This window comes from Dermacentor silvarum, chromosome 6, assembly GCF_013339745.2.
Source record: "Dermacentor silvarum isolate Dsil-2018 chromosome 6, BIME_Dsil_1.4, whole genome shotgun sequence".
Classification (NCBI taxonomy): domain Eukaryota; kingdom Metazoa; phylum Arthropoda; class Arachnida; order Ixodida; family Ixodidae; genus Dermacentor; species Dermacentor silvarum.
The window spans coordinates 34,172,596-34,195,319 of record NC_051159.1 but is presented as its reverse complement, the minus strand read 5'-3'; the positions used below and the strand labels follow the sequence as shown (position 1 = coordinate 34,195,319).

The 22,724-nt window shown below is 45.5% G+C and overlaps 2 protein-coding genes across 4 annotated transcripts in view; one reads left to right on the top strand and one right to left on the bottom strand.

The window, feature by feature from the left end:
* LOC119455403 (uncharacterized) overlaps positions 1 to 22,724 on the top strand; it is a 210,586-nt gene that overhangs the window by 91,346 nt on the left and 96,516 nt on the right. The window contains exons 12-16 of one of the 2 annotated variants that reach the window (XM_037716807.2): positions 284 to 454; positions 3,309 to 4,762; positions 6,170 to 6,576; positions 8,073 to 8,125; positions 15,798 to 16,060. In XM_037716807.2, the coding sequence (XP_037572735.1) occupies positions 284 to 454; positions 3,309 to 4,762; positions 6,170 to 6,576; positions 8,073 to 8,125; positions 15,798 to 15,903 (2,191 nt within the window). In that variant the 3' untranslated portion in view covers positions 15,904 to 16,060. The remainder of the gene's footprint in view (positions 1 to 283; positions 455 to 3,308; positions 4,763 to 6,169; positions 6,577 to 8,072; positions 8,126 to 15,797; positions 16,061 to 22,724) is intronic. The other variant, XM_049668751.1, reaches the window with a different exon arrangement.
* LOC119455399 (vacuolar protein sorting-associated protein 4) overlaps positions 18,891 to 22,724 on the bottom strand; it is a 105,421-nt gene continuing 101,587 nt past the window's right edge. The window contains exons 1-2 of one of the 2 annotated variants that reach the window (XM_037716809.2): positions 20,522 to 21,592; positions 18,891 to 19,612 (exon numbers count right to left, since the gene is read on the bottom strand). In XM_037716809.2, coding sequence (XP_037572737.1) covers positions 19,211 to 19,612; positions 20,522 to 21,439 — 1,320 coding nt within the window. In that variant the 5' untranslated portion in view covers positions 21,440 to 21,592 and the 3' untranslated portion in view covers positions 18,891 to 19,210. Of the gene's footprint in view, positions 19,613 to 20,521; positions 21,593 to 22,724 lie in introns of those variants that run through there. The other variant, XM_049668753.1, reaches the window with a different exon arrangement.

The following is a 22,724-nucleotide window of genomic DNA, read 5'->3' as shown; positions in this document are numbered from 1 at the left end:
AATTAGAATTGAAAATGCTTCACTATATAGGGTTACACAGGAATGAAGATGGTAGCAGAGGCGAAGGATCAAGAGCATGTTACTAAACTGACTGATAAAATAGGGATCGAGTTCACAGGCTGTCACTTCTACTTAACTGAACTGATACTTAACTAGAATGAAGTCTAGAATGAACAAATAGAATGGAATGCTATAACTTACGAGACCAGTTCGCCTTTAGCATGCTTCATTTTCGTTTGGTTCAGTATTCTACAAGTCTTGGCGCTCTGCTTTTGGGTTGCAGGACTCCGGACAGCAAGCAGGCACAGGCCAAGCTCCAGGCACTCCTGGAGAACAGCCAGCTCAAACTGCTTCCAGAAGAAGAAAGCCGTCTGCTGCAGCTGGAGGAAAAGTGGCGGCGCCTGCGAGTGAACAAGGGCGCTGTCGAAACACGCTCTCCTATGGAGCTAATTAGGCAAGTGGCTGAAATTCTCAACTTTTGTTTGTCTGCATGATTTAAATTAAACGGGGCACAATTCCGTGCTACGCAAAAAAATGGATCCACCCGTTGCCATCCTAGCTGTTTTTCTTCCAGATCTAGTGAGCTTTTGACCCATGCAGCCCCAAAGAAGCCACAAAGCTGTCTGGCAAGCCAAAATATGCATGCTTAGCGATATGATGCCTCTGTGCAGCACTTGAGCCACATACAATTGTGCCCTGTTCAAACTGCATTGTGAGTGGCTATGGTTTGAAGCCAGCTGCGCATGCAATCTTTAAAAAACCAAATGAAAATGTGCTCTAGCCTTTGTTCACTATTAATGATTATTCAGAGGTATCAAAGCGTGCAGACGAAGTGAACGGCACCAGTATTTGAGAATTGTAATTTTGTGTCAGTAAGAGATGCGGCTTTGTACACTAGAGATCAAAGAAAGCAAGAGGGTTTGATCATGCTGCAGCAAAGGAAACGACCGCATGCATCTATTGGCGCTGGCACTGCTACGTTGAGATGATCAGCAGAGTGTAGTGGGATAGTTAACACTTTGAACTGTATAGATGCATTCCACATCTACATTTTGACTGGCCTTGTCTCCGGTAGCATTGAATCTGTTCACCCAGCCTAAGCATATTTATAATTGGCATAAGTCTATTGCACTTTTTAGCATGCCTGTTTGTCTCTAATTAGATGTCATCATCTACATACAGTTGCACAACAGCTCACAGTTGCAACGAAATTATAACTAGCACCCAAGATTTAGCATTGAAGCGTGGTTGTAAAGGCAAAGGTGAGGAAGAGATTGAAATGGCCAGGCACTTTTGAAGAAGCTAATTTACTATATTACACTGCTGATCAGGCAAACAGCATAGATATTAGCACTAAGCAGTAAGCCATTTATATCGTTGACGTCCATTAATTTGACCCTGACAGGACAAACGAAATTGATCGAATTATTCGGCAGGTCGAATTAAACAAGATTCAGAAGAAACGTCAAAGCACACCGCTGATTCATTTGGCAATATTTTCCCAATTCTCACACGCCCCCGAATCAACAGCGCGCCCACTTTCTGGATGTCTAAAGTAGAAAACTAATGTAGAAATGACATTGAAGCACCTAAACAAAGTAGGAATCTAACACGAACGAAATTTTTCAGGAATAAAAATAGGGAATGGTTGCATAAACGTTTCACAACGGCGGCCGGTTTTCCTAAGTCAACTTTGCCGCAATACATCCGTGTTAGGCAGTAAAGCATACAAACAACGCAAAGGCGGTTTTGGTATCGGGTCTTTCGGCCCAATTATTTCGCAAAAAAAAAAAAGAATGCATGTGTTAGAATCAATTAAGTATACTAATCAGACATACTGAGCTGCAATTTCTGCTTTAAAATTTTCCTAGGGCAGGCCGAAAATAGGCTTTTCGACGGGAGATGACATGTGATTTAACGCATTCACTGTCCACTAAGATCCGCCGAGATAGATGCTGCCATTAAAGGAGTCGCTATTGGCGTTACCATAGAAGTCAGGTGCATCCGTGCTGAATTTGCACGTTCGAATTATCCGGCAAAAGCCAATTTTAGGATCGAAATAATGAAAGTTTGGGCCCATAGAAATACATAGAAATCGGCAGGGCCCTTTGGTTGGGATCGAATATACCGAAAAATTGCCAGAGTCAAATGAATAAAAGCCTACTGTAGTCATTTCTTGTTAAGTTCTTCAGGTATTGATGGAAGTGATGTTGTAGGCAGTATAAATATTTGCCTCAGCTAAAGCTTCATTTGCACGATATTCATTATTAGATTGGTTTCACGCAGCACTCTTATCAGATGGAGAATGAATGCAGCAGCAGTGTTTTCACCACAATCATTAACTGTGTCAATAGTGAGTGGGTAATGAGCTAAGTACAGCTGTTTCAGAGGTAACTAATTTTACACACGGTGCCTGAAAACGTGCTGCATGTCAGTGCTTTATGAAATAGGTAAGATTGTAATGATGCCTACTGTACAGTGCACGTGCCCATATGTGGCAGCCCCTCAATGACTAAATCTCTCTGCGATACCGTACGACTTCTCATAAAGATGCATTAACGCATACTATGCAACTGCCACACTCTCAGAGTGTCTTTACTGTTTTGATATTCTTGATCCTTTCAGACGCTGGGTACACAATTGTGTACACCAAGATAGTCAACAGCAAAAGCACTGATGAAAGCAATTATATTTCAAATGTGTTGCACACATGTTGAAACACTTATGATTGGAATTGTGCTGCAATTTTGAATAACATGTGTAGAATGTTTTAGCAAAATGAGTGGGAAGGTAGACTATTGGATATTTTTACTCGGTATCAGTGTGTTGTATGTAGTGGGTTCACGTCTTTCATTGTTTTTCACAATGTCATGCACTAGGCATAATTTTCAAGTGGCTGGATAAAAGCTTTTCAAGCTTTTCAAAACACGAAATAGTTGAAGTTCTCATATTTGATGTTCCTGTGGTGAGTTTTTATGTGGAGTCCACATTCTATAAACTTGACAAAACTCACTAAAGAATTGAAAATACTTAATCTTTTCTGCAGCTGTACACCTTCTTTGATTCTCAAGATGCAAGAAATGTGGTGAAAGTAAGTTTTTAATCAACAGGATAAAGCGGTGTCTGAAAGGGTTAACTTTACTCCCGAAGGATAAGTGTTCCTTGCATTGTAACAAAACTGCTCACAGCTTTCACACAGATTCTATGAGAAGTCTAGGAGACTTGATGAGATTAGCAGGCCTCACTTGCCCCTTTTGGGACATGCAGCACGCGGTGTGCTTGACGTCTTGAATGTTGCCGTGTTGCAGGTCCCAGTTTGCACAAGTGCTAGCCAAGTGCAGCACTCCACCAGTGCAGCCATTGAGGCCAGCTTCATCCTCTGGAACGTCAGTGTCCAACGACAGTGAAGAGGAGAGCACCGAGGACGAGCGAAACGTTGTCAGCTCACTAGCCACAACAAAGCGCGTGCCAAGTCTCATGCCCTGGGAGCAAGAAGTCTGCTCCTGGGACAAAGTCCAGGTCTTCTTGGATGGCCTCTGTGAAAAGCAGGCCCCTCCAAAGAAAAACAGGAGTTCAAACACGCTTGTCATACGCCAAGGAGCATCCAGACTGCGGGCTAAGAACTATCGCGAACAGCTCGAATCTGCACCTGAGAATGTCAGCTTGAAAGTGCTTTTTGAGAACAACCCTGAGTTGAGGCAGGAGGGCCAGACGTGCTCTGTTCTCGAGGTGCTGGAGCCATCGAGCAGCGACGCGGAAGATGATTTGCACCACGACAGCTGCGGCAGCTCTTCGGGGTCGTTTCGATCCAACGAGAATGCGGTACTGCATGTGGCGCAAAGGCGGCAGCCGAGGCAAGCGAATGGTGACTGCCACTTACGCAGTTCCAGCTCGGGTGCCTCGAAGGAAGGTGGCAGGGCCAGAGCCATCTTTCTGACAAATATTGCAGAGCTGCCTAATAGCTCGAGCAGCTACAAGCTCAGCGTGAAATTCCAGCAGTCCCAGGAGTGTTCGCACGTGAACGTGCCCGAGATTGCGCCCAAGGAAGAAGTTGCAGAAGCCAGCGCAAACGATGGCAAATCAAAAAGTGCCGAAAAGCAGATGACTCTCGCCGAGCCAGACCTGATTCGGGGAACCAGCGTTGCAGAAAGGTGTCCTCTCGACACGTCCCAGGGGAGCGCAGTCTCATCCTCGGAAGTTCCCGCTCGAGAGGTCTTCGTCCAGGACGCCGAAGAGCCGAAAGAACAGCACGACGGTGCTGAAGCCGTTGCAGCTGAAAGCACATCTTCCCCGGCTGAAGCCTCCTCGCCCGGCGCATCCAGCGCCAAAAAGCGCAGTGGCTTCCTGCTCAAGTTTTCCCTGAAGAGCCGCTTTCAGTCCAAGCAGAAACAGCAGCAGCAGCAGCAGCGCAAGTGCGAAGAGATAAGCCCCGAAGAGTTTCGCGAGACATACACGCGTAGCGCAGGTTCGGAGCCCCCAGCGGTTCCAAGCAGAGACAGCGCGGTGCCGAGCCCCGTCAAGGGGAACGAACTGTTTTCGAATGCACCACTGCCGCCACCGCCGATTCCTTCATTGCCGCGGAGGGATCCGCCACCGGTGCCTCCGCCATGTGAAGAGGTGCCTCCGCGGTCCCCCATGCCTCTTGCCGAGGAGCAGGAAGACAAGTGCACGCCTTCGGAAGACGGGCTGCTCTACCTCCGCAACGGTTCACCCGAACCCAGCATACTGCAGCCCGACTCGGTCGTATCCAAGACAACTGGAGGTTAGTGGGTGTTTTCCTCACTGCAGCACATTACTCCTTTCTAGTGGCATTTAAAACAATGAGACGAGTCAAAGATATCACTTTTACTTTTCTACTCAAAGGCAGTGGCTGTGAGTCTCAAGCGTGATATCACGTGCACCTCAGCTGGTGGAAGTGATAGAGGACCCTGAAAACGAGCAAAATTAGGGTAGTGATATTAACGATGCAGCCAGTTACAGCCATGAAATGTTCGTGAATTTCTGTGCAGATAAAGTAGATAATCTATTTTCAGCCTGTTCATAATGTGCACCATCATAATTTATTAAATCCTTAAAGGCTCCTTTTTGGAGTACTACATGAGGTTGCATACACAGAGAATGCAGATCACTGCCATAACAGCTCACAGAAAGTAACGTGAAAGTTACAAAAAGGAATACATAATTGCAGAAAACATAAACACATAAAAAAGATACGTATAGCAATGTGCTCTAACACGTAGGAGTACATAAGTGACGTAGTTTTCCACAGATGTAATAGGTGGTAGCTGACTGTTTGAACACGAACAGGTTGCACTCATTGACGATGAATTCAGGATGCTCATTTAAATCTGCTGGAATTGTCGTAGTCCAGCACATCACACAGTCAAATGCATAGCGCTCTTTGGCCAGACCTGGCCCTTCTGCCACTAAACCCTACACGTTATCTCACAGTCAAAGTCACATGGTTTCCAATCCACTTCATGGTGGAGTCATGGCTCTAGACAGTACAGCACAGGAGACCATGTTCAAAATAGTCCAGGCCAAGTTTCACACGAAACTATTGCTCAGCATGCTACTTGAGAATACCAGTGTTGCAACTTGTTTGTTCTTGCTTCTTTTTTTTTTTAAGTACAATATAAAGTAAAGATAGAATGAAACAAGACTGCATTGAATTTCAACTCAGTCAACAAAAATATTAAGGCATCAACAAACCACATGTTTTATTGACTTGTGGCTCGTGATCTTGTTGACTTATTGACTTGTGGCTTTCCTACTACCAGCGCCAATGGAGTCACCTAGCCATCTCGTCTTGTTTCACAATTTATAAATAAATTATAGCTCAACGTTCAGACAGAATGGCACAGCAGTAACCTACACAACAGGTTCTGCAACATACATTCAAGACTATAATTCCCATTTAGGTCCCCTTTGAGCATGCTCCCACCAGAAATATGTTAAGCTTTCATGCTGCTAATCTTTCATGCTTTTGAGAGTATAGAATGGGTGGCCATTCATTAATGCTACGGGCACATTCATTTTACCATCTTAATTACTCTTAAAAATGCTTTAGTTTTTGCCTAATGAGTTCTCCATTTATCTCGATTTTGGTCACGCTCATTAGCTTGACAGTCAATTGTGTCAAACATTACAAACCATCCTGCCATTTCAGGAACACTTTCACGACCTGCATCATCAGCATCGCAGACCGAAGATGGTCGACGGGGCTCCGTGACACTCAGCAGGACGAGCGCCTTCTCCCTGGCCAAGCCACTGTCACCCACCGAGCTGCTGCTCCACACACCTGACTCCTCGGTGGGTGGTCGGCAGTCACCCGCTCCCAGCGAAGTCTCCAAGACCGAGAGCGCCCTGTCGCCCCCGAGCGAAGCGTCCAAGGCAGAGAGCGCTCGGCAGCCGCCACTATGCAAGATTGAAGAAGCAGCTCAGGAAGCACTAAAGCGTGTCGCCGGTCCACCACTAGACACGACCAAGGGGCCCCAAGAGACGGCAACTGCTCAGGAATCCCAGCCGTCACTTGTCCCTAGCAGCAGTAGTAGCAGCAGCAGCAACAGTGGAAAAGTGAGTCTTTGTTGATGTTTAGTTACCTTCACTCTAAAGTGACCACGTTAATTGGTTGGCAAGAGTGTGGCAGTCACTGACAAAGCATGTAACCAACTCTGACATCACGAGGAAGGAGTGAAGTTGGCCAGGTCATGCAATCCTAGTGGCTATGACTGCGGCCGAATGAGCCTAGCGTGCAAACATGCAACTGGGCTAAGCTCGGTGCTCTCCACCGTTTCCTTAGCGTGGCCACCATACCTGTGGCACAGCACCGTTCGTACACATGTATGCAATGAAGCAAGCTGTTGAATTTGCACACTTGCAAGCAGACAGCATTCTGCAAGTGAAAAGAAGAGGCACGAAAGGAAAGGAGACGGCATGTGAAAAGGCATTATTGCCAGAGAGAGTAAGCAAAGGGAGAGAGCAAAGAGGTAGACTAGGTAGACCTACGTTTCACAATGTGTCCCAAGTGAATGCAGCTAGCAAGGTGGCTGTCTGGGCTAGTTGGTAATCCATAGTTGTGCATGAACAGCGCAAAGGCAACACAAGGACAACCACGAGAAGAGGACAAGAACTGTTTTTGTCTCGTTCTCATCCTTGTGTCACCCTTGCACTGTCCATGCAGGGTTGCCAGTCATCCTGATATTCACGAAAGATTCCCGACTGTCAAGTCGACCCTGTCAGGACAAACATTTGTCCCACATTCAGTTCAGGCCTAATAAGGCAAAGAGCTAGTAGATAGATCTCCCCTCAAAAGTGCGGTTTAACCACAAGCATACTTGAGAAACATGCAGCTTGGAGATACCAAGGAATTCTCAATGTTTCAGCGACTGTTCTTGCTGTTTGTGTAGCCATTATTTGAGAAAAGACAGTATACACGAAAAGCCTGACAGGAGACGACAGAATCAAATAAGCGTGGAACACGTTATGCGGAGCTTAAAGTCAAAGTGAACTCTCGTTTGAACCTTGACAATTTTGACAGTCATTAAGGATGTGAAACGCAGTGTTGGAGGCAAGAAATAGCAATTACTACCTTGTTCGTCCTGGTTATCTGGAAAGGAAAGTTTGCAGTCATAAGCATACGACTACTGTCTATCTTACTTTGTGGCATCAACTTACTATGAGTGATGCTCTTCACTAGTGCATGGGTAAAGTTCTTTGTGCGAGGGTGGCCTCAGGTCTAGCACGCTGTGGTTTTAAGCCATGGATCCAGTGCACATACTTTCTGAAGTTGATTTCAAGCATCAGGAAGGAGAGCAGTTTCTGATTTGCTGCGTGCTGGTACAGAGAAGTGCCTACCCTTGCCATTCGTGCTGGATCCATGGCATAGTTCATGTTTGGGTAAAATTGTGGCTTTATTTCGCAATAGACCTCCAAGATATTTCACTGGTAATGCAGATTCTTATTAATGTTGCATATCCTTGCACCCTCCTCCTCCTCCACAACGACGCTCACTCTGCTTTGCACATAAAATATGAAGTTATTCACAGTGCTGTCTTTCTCTTGTGTTCCAGACCAAGAAAATGACCCTCGCTGCAAGAAAGAATAAAAAGAGCTCCAAGCCATGGTGAGTAACCTCTGCTGGTGCGCCTGTAAAAAGCTTTCAACATCCTGTGGCCCGACTTTTCCTAGCAAAAACATCTGAATTGCACATAAAAGTGTATACAGTCGACTTCCGTTATTTTGATCCTGATGGGACCGACGAAATTGATCAAGTTATCTGGCGGGTCGAATTAAACAAGATGCAGTAAAAGAAACCTTAAAACGCACTGCTGAATCAATTCGCAGTTTTTGCACGATTCCAACAAGCCCCCAAATCAAATGCTTGATATGTGTCCAAAGTAGAAAACTGACATAGAAATGACAATAAGGCATCTGAACAAAGTAGAAATCTAACGCCCACCCGATTTTTTTAGCAAGAAAACTGGGCAAAGGTCTAATATGTGTAGCACAATGGCAGCCGGTTTCCTAAACTCGGCTTTCCCGCACGGTTTTTCAAAAGTCAGCTTCTCCGCAATAGAGGCCTGTTATGCGGTAAAGCATACAAATGCCGCGAATGCGGTTTTTGGTTAAACTTTCTTGGACAAAAAGAGAGGTCTTGCGTTAGAATATGGTAAATACCATAATCAGACATTGTAAGCTACCGTTATTGCTTGAAAATATTTTAGGGCAAGCAGAAAATAGGGGTTTTCGATGGGAGATGATGTGTTTTAACGCATTCACTGTTACCAAAGCTCCATCGAGACATACTGTCACTAAAAGGGTCGCTATTGGGGTCACCATAGGGGTCAGGCACAAGCCAGTGCTGACCGGTCAAATTCAAAATATCTGGCGAAGGACAATTTTAGGATCGAAATAACGAAAGTTTGAGCTGGCCGGGACCTTTGGTCAGGATGGAATTAACCAGAGTTGAATTGACGGATGTTTGAGACCAGAAAATTCAAGGTGACTTTCACACGTACCATTTGTTGCCCCAGGGTGAAGTTTTTGTGCTTCTTATAAAATAACTGAAACAAACATCTATTCAAGAAAGTTGCAAGCTTCTGACCAAGCATCTAGTGCAAAAGAATGCCTTTAACATTTGCAAGTTTTCTCGCTGTGCAACCCTTGACTTGGAATGATAACTGTCTCTCATCCTGAGGTGTCCTGTAGAGTGTAGGTATTGCAGAGATGACAGCTGCCATTTGTGCACTTGATTGGATGCAGCTGTGAGAGTTCCTTGAAGTGCGCTGCCTTGCTGTAAACTTTTTGTGCTTAACTTTTTTGTCTAAAAGTAAGGGGCGATGACACACCAATTTGTTCTTGTTGAATACTGACACACTGCCTCAGAATACAGCTTTCTCTTACCTAGTCTTGTTCCCATTTAGGAGCTGAAGATTTGTAGGTCATGAACATCTGGCTAGTCAAGGCAACAGCTGGCTAGTCAAGGTTAAGGGAGGCTGTCACCGGAACACCTTGCTCTGATTCTCAGTAGCATTCTCTGAATCAAAGGCCTTCTGTTTACTCTGCAAACTGCTAGACTGGCATAGGGGCAGGTCCAGTGCAGTGCCTGCGATACTTGCAATGCTCAGCACATCAGATGAAACCGTGCTGCATGTTAGTAACATCATTCAGTGATCGCGCTGTAACCTCTTGCTCAAGGCAGCAAGAATGATCAGGTGTTGGACTTGAGTGAGAGACAGTTAAAGTGGCCAGAGATTACCTTCCCACATTCAGCAACCTCTGCAGCTCCCCCTACAACCTTCAACTGGTATACTGTGGCTTCCGCGACTCAGCAGGAGGCATCCTAATGCTACATATATTCATTAAATGCTGTCAATGATTCAGGCACAGGAACCGGTGGTCTTCTCTCGCAGCATCGTTTTTATCGCTGTTTACTTTCTCAAGTGCTACTGGCCTGAAACGCTAATAGCTGGCATCAAGTAAAAGATTGATTGATTGATTGATGGGGTTTAACGTCCCAATGAAACACAGGGGCCATGACAGATGCCATAGTGGAGGGCCAAGCGTTTTGCATTTCACCCACCATTGAAGTGCAGCTGCTATAGCTTGGTGTCAAACCCACAACCTCCCACTCAGTGGCAGAATGCCAAAGCCACTTGACCACCGCGATGGGGTGGCGTCAAGGGAACATTTCCAATATTGGGCTCATTCATTTTTATTACTGTCCACTGCACACTACTTTCATATCACGCCCGTTGCTTGCACTTGTTCAGCTGATCGCCGTCGTTGTTTTCTCACTACTGCTATAATGTAGCCCTTAATTGCTCCATTACTAAAAAAATTGGAATGCTTATTTGCTCTTTCACATGCACTGTGTGCTTCACAAGCAGTTGCTCTGATTATGGCAAGACACTAATGAGCGTAGGCCGTGTGAAAGGCTGCTTTAGAATAGGAGCCCTAGCTGGAACCAGCAGCATAACTTTGCAAGACGGAAGATGGTGAAACGGGTTAGAAAGTAAATGTGGGCACACGACGTTCTTATTGAGATTAAGTGGAAGACGTGGGATTGAACAGGCTATGTGACGTGTAGAGCGAGCACGTAACTGTCGGTCTACTGGAGTAGCAGAATGGCTCCCAAGGCAAGGGAAGCACAATTAAAGAAAGCATAGGATTAGATGGACTGACGAGATCAGGCAGTTTGCAGACATAGGATGAGTTGGCTGATGCAAGACGGGGATGAGAGTGCCGGTAGAAGCCTTCATCCCGTGGCAGAAATAAATGGGAAGATGACGATGAAAAAGTACAAGTGGTGTAGACTGAATTTAATCGCCTGTTGACCGGAGACTCCCTGGGCCATATTTTTGGGTGATCACTTTCAGGGATGCTTACACTCTTGTATGATGCAACATCCAGCATGACACCTCAGTAAGAAACGAGCATCCTGCCCGCTGGCGTGTTCAATGAATGCACCCTGAAAGTGGTATACCCGAAAGAGATTGACCAAGCGTGTGCCCGTGCTGTCTGGCAAGATCCGTCATAGGTTCATAATTTGGCTGAAACAGGGTCAATGTTTCAATGCACAAGTAACATAACAGCAGCTCACCTGTCAAACTAATGTTGCCATCAGCAATGGTTGTGGTGTTTTGTAGAGAAAGTATATTTGTGCAAAGTTTATGGTTATGCCGTAGGGGGCAAGAAGGTGCAGGTGATGCTGTAATTACGGGATCATTCCACGCCAAGCAACCCTGTGTTCTTTAATGTGTTAGCATTAAAAGTGTCGAAGTGTGAAAAAGTGTATGTGTGTGAAGTCGGTCATGTGGTAGAGAGGGGATGGGAGCAGTGTTGCCAAAATTTATTAAAGCATATCGCTAAATGCCTGCTAAATCTTTCTGCAAAGTCACTAAAGCTTTTGAGTGAATTCTAGGTAATATAGGCTCTTTGGAACACTATAATATAAGCTAGCGTGGTATAAACCGTTTACTGAAACCTCTTGCATTTCTCTAGGGTCCGTGTCGATCAGGAATAGACAGTGAATTTACCAACAACCTGTAGTGGGCTTTTACTTTGCCACTATACTTGCATAACAATGGGCGATGACTGCTGAAATTCAGCGTTTACCTTCATATTGTGAGGTTACAAATTCAGCATGTTTCAGAAGAACACGAGTAATCTGATCTTCCTAACACACAATGGCACACAGTCCACATTATCCCTGCATATTTTCTAGGTCTCTGCACTCTTGAATGGAGAGCTAAATTCTGGTACACGCACTTGGTAGCATGTTAACACGGCGAAACAATTCAATGACCTTTATGCTGGTCAAATGGTACTCTTCTGCTCCTTGGTCTGCCTGAAATCTCCGTGCAGTATTAATTTGTCCAAAAGCCATGAGATTCGTGTGAACAAGCACAGCCACTCCAATATCTACGCCTTTCTATGGTCGACCTGTCTTATTATTCGCCTGCTGCATTCTAAATATTGCCATGAAATTTAGAGCAATAGGTCTTGGTAAATTTATTTACTGCAACTCTTCCAAATGTCTACCACTCGAATGTGAAAGTACAGAACTGGCAGCATTAAGACCCATTGAAATGTTTTCATAAAGACTACAAAAAAAAAAAAAAAAACTCAACAACATGAATTTTGCAAGCGCACTGTGAATACTGTGAAGGCCACCATGCTGTGAAGTAGTGTGAAAGCAACCGTTCTTTCTTCATGGTGACAGAGCCCATGCGTCGTACACTCAATTTCTGCAGCTTACATGTAGCTTTTGAATCTAAAGTGCATTCTAAAAGGCCATTTTTGAAGTGACTTTCCTAACTTCAAAGTCGCTAAAATGTCGCAAATTAGTCTGTCACGTCGCTAAAAATGTGTCGCCAGTCACTACATACAAAAACTTGACACTAAACCTAGCGACAAAATCACTAAAATGGCAACACTGGATGGGCGAGCCATCCAAGAGCTTACCAATGGGAGAGCTTAGAAGAGTGTGGGCAGTCTAGAAACCATTTGGAGCTGGGCGGGAAGGAGACGGAGCAGAGCAGCTGGAGAATGGGCGCTCAAGAAAGGGAAAAGGCAGTCTCCTCAGACTGCTCCGCATCACCGTCAGTTGCACTTTGCTTCTCGAAGAGGCAGGACATGTGCCGAGCGAGCTCCAGAACATCACTTTGCAATGTGGTGAATGCGGTTCAAATCATGCATCCGGTACTTCAAAGAGGTGTGACATAGTGCACCTCATTTCTCTCGCATCTACCTCTAAATCGCCACCGACTTTTTTTGTTCATCACGAAACTGACTGCAAAATTTTAAAATGTGAAGCACTTTACGGTAGGTAGGCATCTTCCTGTCTCACTTCGTTTGAGCTCTATTTAAAAAAAAAAAGTACATCTCTGTTGTTGGGATTTCAAACAGGTCCACCTACACAACAGCCCCATGCCCTGTCCATTAGGCAACAAATGCATTTATGGCGTGAGAGAATACCACCCTTGCCACACTATGAAATCCAGCGCTTTGACATGGTTGGCGCGTGCGCCCTTATGCAAGAGTGCACCAGTTGCCCCCACCCTTCCGTAGTGGCAGCTAGCCCTTTGAGATGCTATGTGACATTGCATTCGGGACCGGCCCAGTTTGCCCAGTGCACGACCTTTCGGATTGGACCAGGTCGAAAAGGAACAGGTCGTAACATTTTGTAGCTGCAGTACTATACCGCTATACAGCTATTCGTAGCTGGAGTACTCGTCATCCCTTCACCTTGCTGTTGTCAAATACATGCTTGCATCGTACACACGATTGCTCGCCATGCACAAACACTATCCACGATCTAGTAACACATTACAAAACATCAAACAATGATCGCCAGCTACCTGCAAAATGCTTTGCATAAGATTGATTCCCACAGCGTGTGAAATCTGCGTAATTTTTAAACTTACAGCTGCATGAAACTTTATTTTTATTTTAGTCAACAGAAAATGTTCTCAGAAAAACATTTTCAAACTGACTTTGCAATGGGCATGATAATCATTCTGTTGCACCAATAAGGAAAGCCTTGTCAACAAGTTGTAAGCATGCAACATGAGTTGCGCACAACTGTTGTATCAATGTCAGGTGCCAAATACTTATTCCAATAAATAAAAAATCCAAGGACACCTAAGCACTTCCTATGAGTGGTGAATGCGAAAGCATTAATGTTCATTTGAACGCCGCAGAGCCGTCCTTCAAGTTATGAACTCCTCGTTGGCAAGCAAGCGCGTTGAGACGCTTGGCCACAAGGCCGGTGCAATTCGATCCGTGATGTCATGCTACCTTGCCCCACTGCCATAGAAGCTAATGGGGACGCTCCCGAGTAACCACGCCGATTTTGACATCACCGCTTTCGTCATGCCGGGCTTGGCAATGGAAATTTTGGTTCAAGTAGCACAACATCATAAAGCAGAGGGCACAGGCCTGCTATCTAGGAGGCGTTGAATTGGCGCGTTTTGATTTGGTGTTACCAAGGTGCAGTTAGAACGCAGGCGAGAGCTTGCACAGACAAGGAACGCGCTGATAACACAGGCTTCTGCAAGGGAGAGCGAGGGTGACGTGGAGTCAGTAGCGCACCCAGGATCTCTGCCAGGGGGGGGGGGGGGGGGGGGCTGACAGTTTGCCAATACCATCTAAACAGCACTAATTTCAATTTCTTCACGGGAAATTGTCAAAAATTCCCTTTTTGCAAGTGTGCAGAGGATTGCGCGTCTTACATCTTAGTTGCAGTACTCAAATGCGTAAGGAAAGAAAAGGGGTTAAACAAAAGGGGGGGTTAAGTCTGCCTCAGGGGGGGGGGGTTACAACCCTCGACCCCCCCCCGTCGTTGCGCCACTGTGTGGAGTCGCAGCAACGCCCTCTTCCCTCGTGCAACGCTGGTGCAGTAGCGCAGCAACAGGTGTTCCCTTTCACCCGCTCTCCTCCGTCGAGGCACACTTGTGACGTGGCGTTGCAGCCAATGGGAATTTAGGTGCCGTTTTTCGCTTGTCCAGACGACAGACGCTGGCCTTTTCGCTCAATGGGCCGTCAATATTTATTGCAGACGCATTCCCGAGTGCGACTGGATTCGCTTCGCGGTAAACTACTGCTGTTTTGCATGAATTTAGCAACGAGTGGGCACCATTGTCTTTCGGTGTTACGGGCGAGGTCAACTTCATGGATGACGGAGCAAGTAAAAGGAGGAACAAGGCATATTGCTGATACCTTAGCTGTTATGTAGCCATTTTGTAGCAATTTACTGTCTTTGCTGCAATTTGCACCGATCCTGTTGGCTTTCTGTCTGTGCTTTAAGGACCACTTATGCAGAGATGCACAGGAGCACAATGAGGTATAAAGGCCAAAGAGGTATTGGGCAAGTGCATTATGAGGACCTAGCCCCACAACTCACAAGATCTACACACCTTATCTGAGGTTCTTGTCTTTACTGAAAGCATCTCACCTTCTTTACTAAATGTAAAAAAGTAGAGCAGCACAGCCCTGGCCCGGGGCCATACCATGGTGTACGATGTGTACAAGGGACTACAGTTAATGAACTCTAGCTTCATTACTGGTTATGATGTGCAAGATCCTGAGAGTTGCCTCCCCAATCATTATTGTTATTCTCTTGTTTGTCCACTCTCTGCCCAGCTAACTACACTCATCTTTCTGCGTAAAGGCATACTGACATGACACTCTCGACTCTTCTTTTGCATTTGAAGGTCCAAGCCTTCTAAACCCTACCACTACTCGCTGGGGCTAGAAGTGGTTTCGGGGGGTGCATATTATTTAGGGTGTGCACCCAAGCATGCTAAATAATTTACTGATTTACTGTAATATACTTGTTTCTACGAACCAGTTCCAGTTTTGGTACATGGGAGGTAAGTGTGTCATGATGTCATGACACAATGACTCGTTTTGTTCCCACGATTGCTGCAGCTGCAATAGCCAGGAGAAATGTGCACAACATTCTTGTTTATTGTATTTTTTCATGATCAGCGTCATCATACCTAACCTTACTATTACATGACATCAGCAAATTTTGCTGTCATGACGTCACAATAATGTTAATGACCCCTGGCCTGGCATGTCGTGTCCAACTTTAGTAGAAAATTACAATATTTTATGTTTTCCAACCTTCATTACTTGCCCCCCCCCCCAAGTGTGATCCTTTTATTTTCACAAAGCATGGGGTAGTTTCCACAAATTTGAAAATGTGTGTCGGTATGCGTTTAACGGCATGGCAGCGTTATGGGTGCAAAGGCCGACAACATTGACCCTTGCTCTTGCTTCTCTCGCAGGTACGAAGTGTCCGATGAAGAAGACATGCTTTTACCCGATAAGTACCAGACGGTCAGGCCTCGCAGCAGCTCGGAAGACGAAGCTGACCTGGCCATAGTGGCATGACAGATTGTGCTGTTGTGCGCACCCAAGTTCCTTCCTTACACACATCATCCTAATAATGTGTTGAACGCAGTTGGCATTCTGGGGGAAAAAAAAGGACTTTGCTGAGCAGGGAACAACATGAAGGTTTGCGAGAATGATGCCCTCCATAATGAGTGAGGTAGACGGGCAGGCTGAAATTGCAAAGCAGCCGAGCAGACGTGTTTCCCGAGTGCCACTGGATTCGCTTCGCGGTTAACTACGTTACAGTGCCTCAGACTTTTGTTGTCTTGGGAACATTCTCATGCCCTACTTTGAAGGTGATTTCGCTACCACGGTTTTCTGTGGCAAGTTGAGGCTGTCTGTATTGCATTCTAATAGACGAGGTTGCGTGCACCTGGCTCGAGGTTGGAACATTGTGGGTCATGTTTGCCCAGGTAGCAAGCGAAGCAACATTGGCGGCACTGGAACGTGACCACAGCACGCGAGTACTGAAGAAGGAACATGCATATTAAATTTCAAGTTTTCTAGAAGCGGTCAACTGATTGCTAAATTTGTTCACACTAGGGGGGAGTAGGTCGAAAACTGCTATGTAAGCAGTTTTGACATCAATAGAGATTCTGTTTTTCTGCAATAGAGGTTCTCCCCCACCTTCTCCGAACCAAAAGTCGGGCGAACTGTCGGTACCATTCCTGGTACCACCCATTTGGTCTCCTTTGATGCCTCTCTGCTGCCTGGGCATATCATTTTGTCTAACATATCACACAGCATATCATGGCATCTCATAAGGTTCCTTTGCCCTAGCGGATGCATTTAGAGATAAGCTGTGTGTGTTATCTCTTCCTCAGAAAGGAAAACATGAAAATAAACACTCATCCTAACTCTCAAGTCTTTACCTTGAGAGCGGGTCCCTCTTGGCGGTGTGTTTGTTTCTTTGACTGACTGTCATTCCGGAAAGTTCGTTTTTGCCAAGGCGGGGATGTTGGTCTCAAATTCGAGGCGTTTTGCCGAGGCGGACGTGTTTCAAAACTCAGGGCTGTTTTTTAACAAATATTTTTTTTATACATGTCGTTGTTTGTTGAGTTGTGTATTAGGTGTGATGGCCTTTGTAAAGTTTTTTACACTAGAAGGTGTGTGGCCACGCCGTGCATATATTTAAAAAGTTGGAGCCTCGCGTGCATGCATGCTGGTTTCCTGTGCCTGTTTTTGCGTGTTTGAGCTCTTAAATGCGAGATCGAGTGCCAGACTATGTGATATGTGCTCCAATTCCATTCTTACCTCTTGTGTTTCTTTCACCAAAAACGTTTTTGAAGGACCAGCGTTAACCACAAAATTCCTAAACTGACCACATTTTTAATAAGCTGACCCTTTGCATTTTGAAAGACGGGTATTAATGCATGAAACGAGAAGACACAGTATAGAATTTTTTTTTAACTGATTGTCATGGCACTTTCACATGCTAATGTAGCTATTTGCGAGAAATACTCTCTTGTGCCAAGTTTTGTACATATACGATGAATTGTTGCCACTGTACCATAATCCTTCACAAAATGTACCATACAGTAATAGTACTCAGCTTCTCGTAAGCTTTCTTTCCTCAAGATACCTCTGTGAAACTAATCACCTGTACTTGCTCCAGTGAGAGTTCTCATCTTCCATTCCATTGCAAACATTCATTGGGCTACTCTTCATACACAAGTGTTAATTTATCTGCTGCTAATACTATTTTTTGTACAAAGTCGATAGTCTCCTTGTATTGAGAATGAAAAAAAAAAAATAATAACTGTCTTCTTTAACTGTTATGTTGGCCGAAATAAAACAATGACTAATGATATGTGCTCCTGTGTTTGTGACTTTACACTGATATTCGAGTACAAGTTTTTTTGACTGGTATGGATTAGCACATTGGTGTTTGTCCTTGGCATTCGGATAATGACACATTGTGTCTACAGTGGTTTGATGTAGCTCAGAAACAACTCTGCCATCTTTACAGTTTATTGTACTTTCTTGTGTCAAGAAGCTTATCCAACCACTTCCCAATTTGAACAACCAAATGAAATATGACATATTTTACATTCAGAACTGGCAATTCATGTATTGCCCAAGAGGTTTCCTGTTTTTTTTTTTTAAGTCACAAAGCACAATAACATAAAAAGAAAACAATCCTCAACGGTTCTTCAGCAGCATCACAAAGAGCACAGTCTCCGAGGGAGCTACATTTTCATACGGCGCCTGACATGTGTGAAGGAGCGTGCTTAAAGCTTTCAGAAAAATATGACACGTCTAAACTGCTGCCAGTGCAGGAATGATGACTGAGGCCGTAACAACAACAAGCAATCTATAGACTTTGCAGAGTGCTTCAGGACTGCTTGGAACAATAACCATCACCAGCAGTTAGCAACATGTCGCACAACCACACCATGTCACTGCCTCGCTATTTTCACTAGTGAAGCAGTTGCTAGCCATCACCTTTTTGGCAAGCAGTCAAAGCTGTAGCAATCTACTCAACTGATGGCTTCTAGCCATTCTGTGTGCCACCCATCTAGGCACTGAGCGTTCTCTCTCTCTTTTGAGAAGCATGCTATAAGGAAGTTTGCATAAATACCGTACTTAATTTTGCTGTCATTCTTATATAATAGTGACATCCAAAAGAGACTCACTTTCTCTTATACAAGGTGTCATACTTCAAACTGCACTTTAGCGACAGGCTTGTAAAGCTTGCAGAGTGCCACGAGCGTCATGTGAAAGAACACAGCTAGCACAGATGGCCTGCTGAAATTGGGAGATGGTGCACACAAAAACAAGATTTGACGCTTTCTGCCTGGCAAAACAGCTGCGATAAGTCATCACGCATGTCCTGCTGCTTCCCAAACTGTTAAGGTGCATTGATGCTGCACCCTCGCTGGATTAAAACAGAGCTCTTTTTTGTTTCCCAGCCAAAAGCGACAAGTCTGTTTTATGAGCACAGCCATTAAATTTAGGGGAAAAGGGTGGGCATGGAAAAGGTGCACACTAGCTGGTACATTTTTGACGCTGAGCTATCTGCCGAAAAACCAATGGCAGATGAAAGCTTTTGCGGCCATGGCGACAGACGCCTACACTGAGACACAGCCCTCGCAATGCCCAAGTCCTCCAAACAGTGATGGTCAAACACTGGCCAGTTTCAGAGTCATCACTTCTCTGCTGTTCACATCTAAAGCTTTCATCGTCATGCGTGAGTGCAAGTAGTGAGATGCCAATGCTGGAGGAGGCCGAGCCATGACCAGAAAAGCTTTGGTCAGTAGTGTGGCGCATCGTTTTGCACTGCCTCCCAACGCTACAATTTTTTCGTTTAGCCTTCCTGGCCAAAGTCATTCATGAACTTCCTCAATTTGTCGAGGTCGGCATCGTTGACGGTCGGCTTGGCAGTCGACAGGGAGAGGAGCATGTCGCTCATGGTGACCGTCGGCTCAAGGAGCTTCTCGCCTGGCACATCCATCCATGACATTTCGATAGCACCGGGGCTACCGGGAGAGCAGGGCGTCAAGAGGTCATCCACAATGACGTTGGGGTCACTGCGTGATGGCCCTCGCACCCTCCTGAAGTGGGTTGCTGTCTGTACCTTACGCACGGGCTGCATCAGGGCATCGCGCACAAGCACCGAGATGTCAGCTCCGCTGAAACCTTCACTGCGTTTGGCCAGCTGCTTGAAGTCATCTTCTGTCAAGGTATGAGGCGTGTTGCCAATGTGCAGCTGCACAGAAGAAAGCCAATGAAGATAGTGTTGCACAAACAGTAATAAAAAAAATGCCAGTCTATGCTACTAGCATTGCATATTGTGAAACATGACACTGCAAGTCAAATTTTGAGGGGACAGGATAGACACTGAATTTCAAGTAGTCTACACTACGCAACAGTGCTCATAATGTGCACAAAAAGCAACCGCTGCGTGTGAACAAGCAAGGTTATCACCGCTCACCCCTGTCATCACATGGGTGACATTGTTTGCACATGGAAGTGAGGCACAATCTTGTTCAGCTAAAGCTCTTCTTTCTTTGACAAGAGAAGACTGTCAGTGAAGAATACTAATGCAACTGTATATGCTAATAAAGTGTAATTTTGGTTACACTGCGATTTGAACAATTCTCTTTGTGTCTTAGTGTTTGCCTTAGTATTGCATATGTTTTGTCCTGTACTCTCGGAATAAGGTGGTGGACAATCACATTTCTCAATGCTTGCAACGACATAGCCCAGTTCTCTTGTTTGATGGCATTACTTAGTATTTTTTCCAGCCCAGTTGCTCGGAATAAAAACATCACTATTTTGCAACTAAAAACGCAGATGAACGCTGCATTGTAGCTCAGTCTGCTTGTTGACTGAATGGAGAAAAAGACAAATGTTGGCAATTTTTCCATGCACATCTGCAATAAACCACTATTACCAGGTGAGAAGTGGTTTCTACTAGCGTTTGTTGAATTGACACAACCAGTGCTACTCCAGCACGAACATTATGTGCTTGTGATCTATCACGTCAAAAGCCTTCGCTCTATCGTTATAACAGCAATGCAAACAATAAGAAAGCTACCACTGCGTTCTCGTAGCACTTTGAAGGGTAGCAGCTTCAAACTCTATTCGCGCACACCTAGCAATCGTGTGCACTTACCTTAAACATGTGCATTCTGGCAGGTTCCTCCGGCAGCGGAATGTAGATACGCTTCTCAAAGCGCCTCCGAATGGCTGAATCCAGGACCCAGGGGATGTTGGTGGCTCCCAGCACTAGGATGCCGTCGGTGTCGTTGCCCACACCTTGCATCTGCACCAGGAATTCCGTCTTGATGCGCCGAGTGGCGTCATTCTCGTTGTCAGACCGGGTGCTACAGAGGGAGTCTATCTCGTCGATGAAGATAATGCTCGGCTTCTGGTTGCGTGCCATTTCGAAGAGATTGCGGACCAGCTTTTCGCTTTCGCCGAGCCATTTCGAGACGAGGTGGGACGACGACACCGAGAAAAACGTCGAGTTGTTCGCTTCGGTGGCCACCGCCTTGGCTAGATAAGACTTTCCCGTACCTGGGGGTCCGAAAAGCAGGATGCCCTTCCACGGTTTGCGCTTACCCGTGAACAGGTGGGGGAACTTGATGGGCAGTATGACAGCCTCCTTCAGGGCTTCTTTGGCCGCATGCAATCCGGCGACGTCGGACCATTTGACGTTCGGCTTTTCCATGACGATGGCACCTTCTAATTGATTCATGAGTTTTTTCTTCTCCGGGTTCTCATCGTCGCTGTCCGAGCTGTTGTCTTCCTTTTTGTCGCTGTTCTCGCCCTGTTTCACGGGTTTCTTCTCCTTGGTCTTGGTGCGGAGGTATTCCTTAAGCTTTTCAGCCCTGTCCAAGTACTGGACACACTTAGATCTGATACTTTCCTTCGCCCGATCAGTCTGAGCTTCGTACCTGATAGCATGAAGAAAGTACTCCACGGCATGCTCGTAGAGGCGCAGGGCTTCGGCGTAGTTCTTGTTCTTGTCCTCCTCGGTGGCCCTCGTCACCAGGTCGATCGCTTTTTGAAGAGCCGTGTTGTTACTCATCCTGTCTTACGTCAACATAAGCCTAAAGTCAAACGATGCCGAGAATGCTGTTACACCACCATTTCGATGGCTACCTCAACAACACCAACCCAACCCCAAATAACGCAACAAAGAAAAAACACCACCCGGAAGTTTTGACACCACCCAACTTCCGATCGCGAACTTTTCTCGCGGGCACACTGCGCGTTTCCCGCGGTATTTATTAGTATAGCAATTAACGCAGTGTGGGCAAAACTGTTAAACATCAATTATAAGTAACAGGCAAGTGCGTTCGTGAACGCAGTATCAGTTTCGTGTGGCGAAATGAAATCGTAGGGGACGCTAGCAAAGCTCCGATTGCTACACATCATCATCATCGTCACTGACTGTTGATTTTGATTAGTAAGTAAGTAAGTAAGTAAGTAAGTAAGTGTGTGGTCCTGATCCCTTTTGACGCAGGGCAGGCGTTTGTCAAACGCCACAGGATATGTAGAAAAACAAGAAAGGAAATAAAGTGAGGCGTATAAAGTAAAGAGAGGAATTCAACGCCTCCTTTACTAGGAGGCGCTGGTTGATTTCATGGAGGCATGCATGGAGGATTGATCTACAGTAATTGATCATTGAGGTTGATGTCTTTCTTCTAGTTTCTTCTTTTGTTCAGTATTGTTCAATTTTGTTTTGCCATGGTATTCTTTTTTGTCGCTGTTTGCCCAGTCGATGTCGCCGTTACGGTTGTAACAACGTTGATTGGCATATCGGTGGGTGCCTGAACGTAAACATTGTAGTTGCGATCGCGCCACAACCACGTCACTGCTTTGATAAAGATCGTGAAATCGCGCGCATGCCGGCTTGACGCTGATAAGCGCTTGTGTTTCAAATACGGTGACGCCGGTGCATGCGTCAGTGGTGCTTCTGGGCCACTTGTGTACAAACGTGTTCTGCAAGTTCAAAGCGAGGCCTTTGTATATAGGGAGCTGTGTCTCTAGCGTCATTTAATCAGTTTAATCGCACAGGCCGCGTCGGTCCTTATTGCAGACGACCTGCATTGACCTTCCCCATCGTGATCGAAGCACGAGACTCAATTGTTCATAGTGGGTTCGACGTCAAGCGTGCTTTTGTCATCGAGTTTCATATAGCTTTTTTACAATGGATCATCGATGATTTGGGCACGCTCTACAGCTTCCGTGTGACTGGCGAGACCGTTTTCTACGTTGTCTTTCGACATTTGGGGGCTATCGCGCCAGTGAAGCCCTGGACTAAGGGCCCAACCACGCTTGCTTAATTTTCTTTTTGAAATAAATAAAGT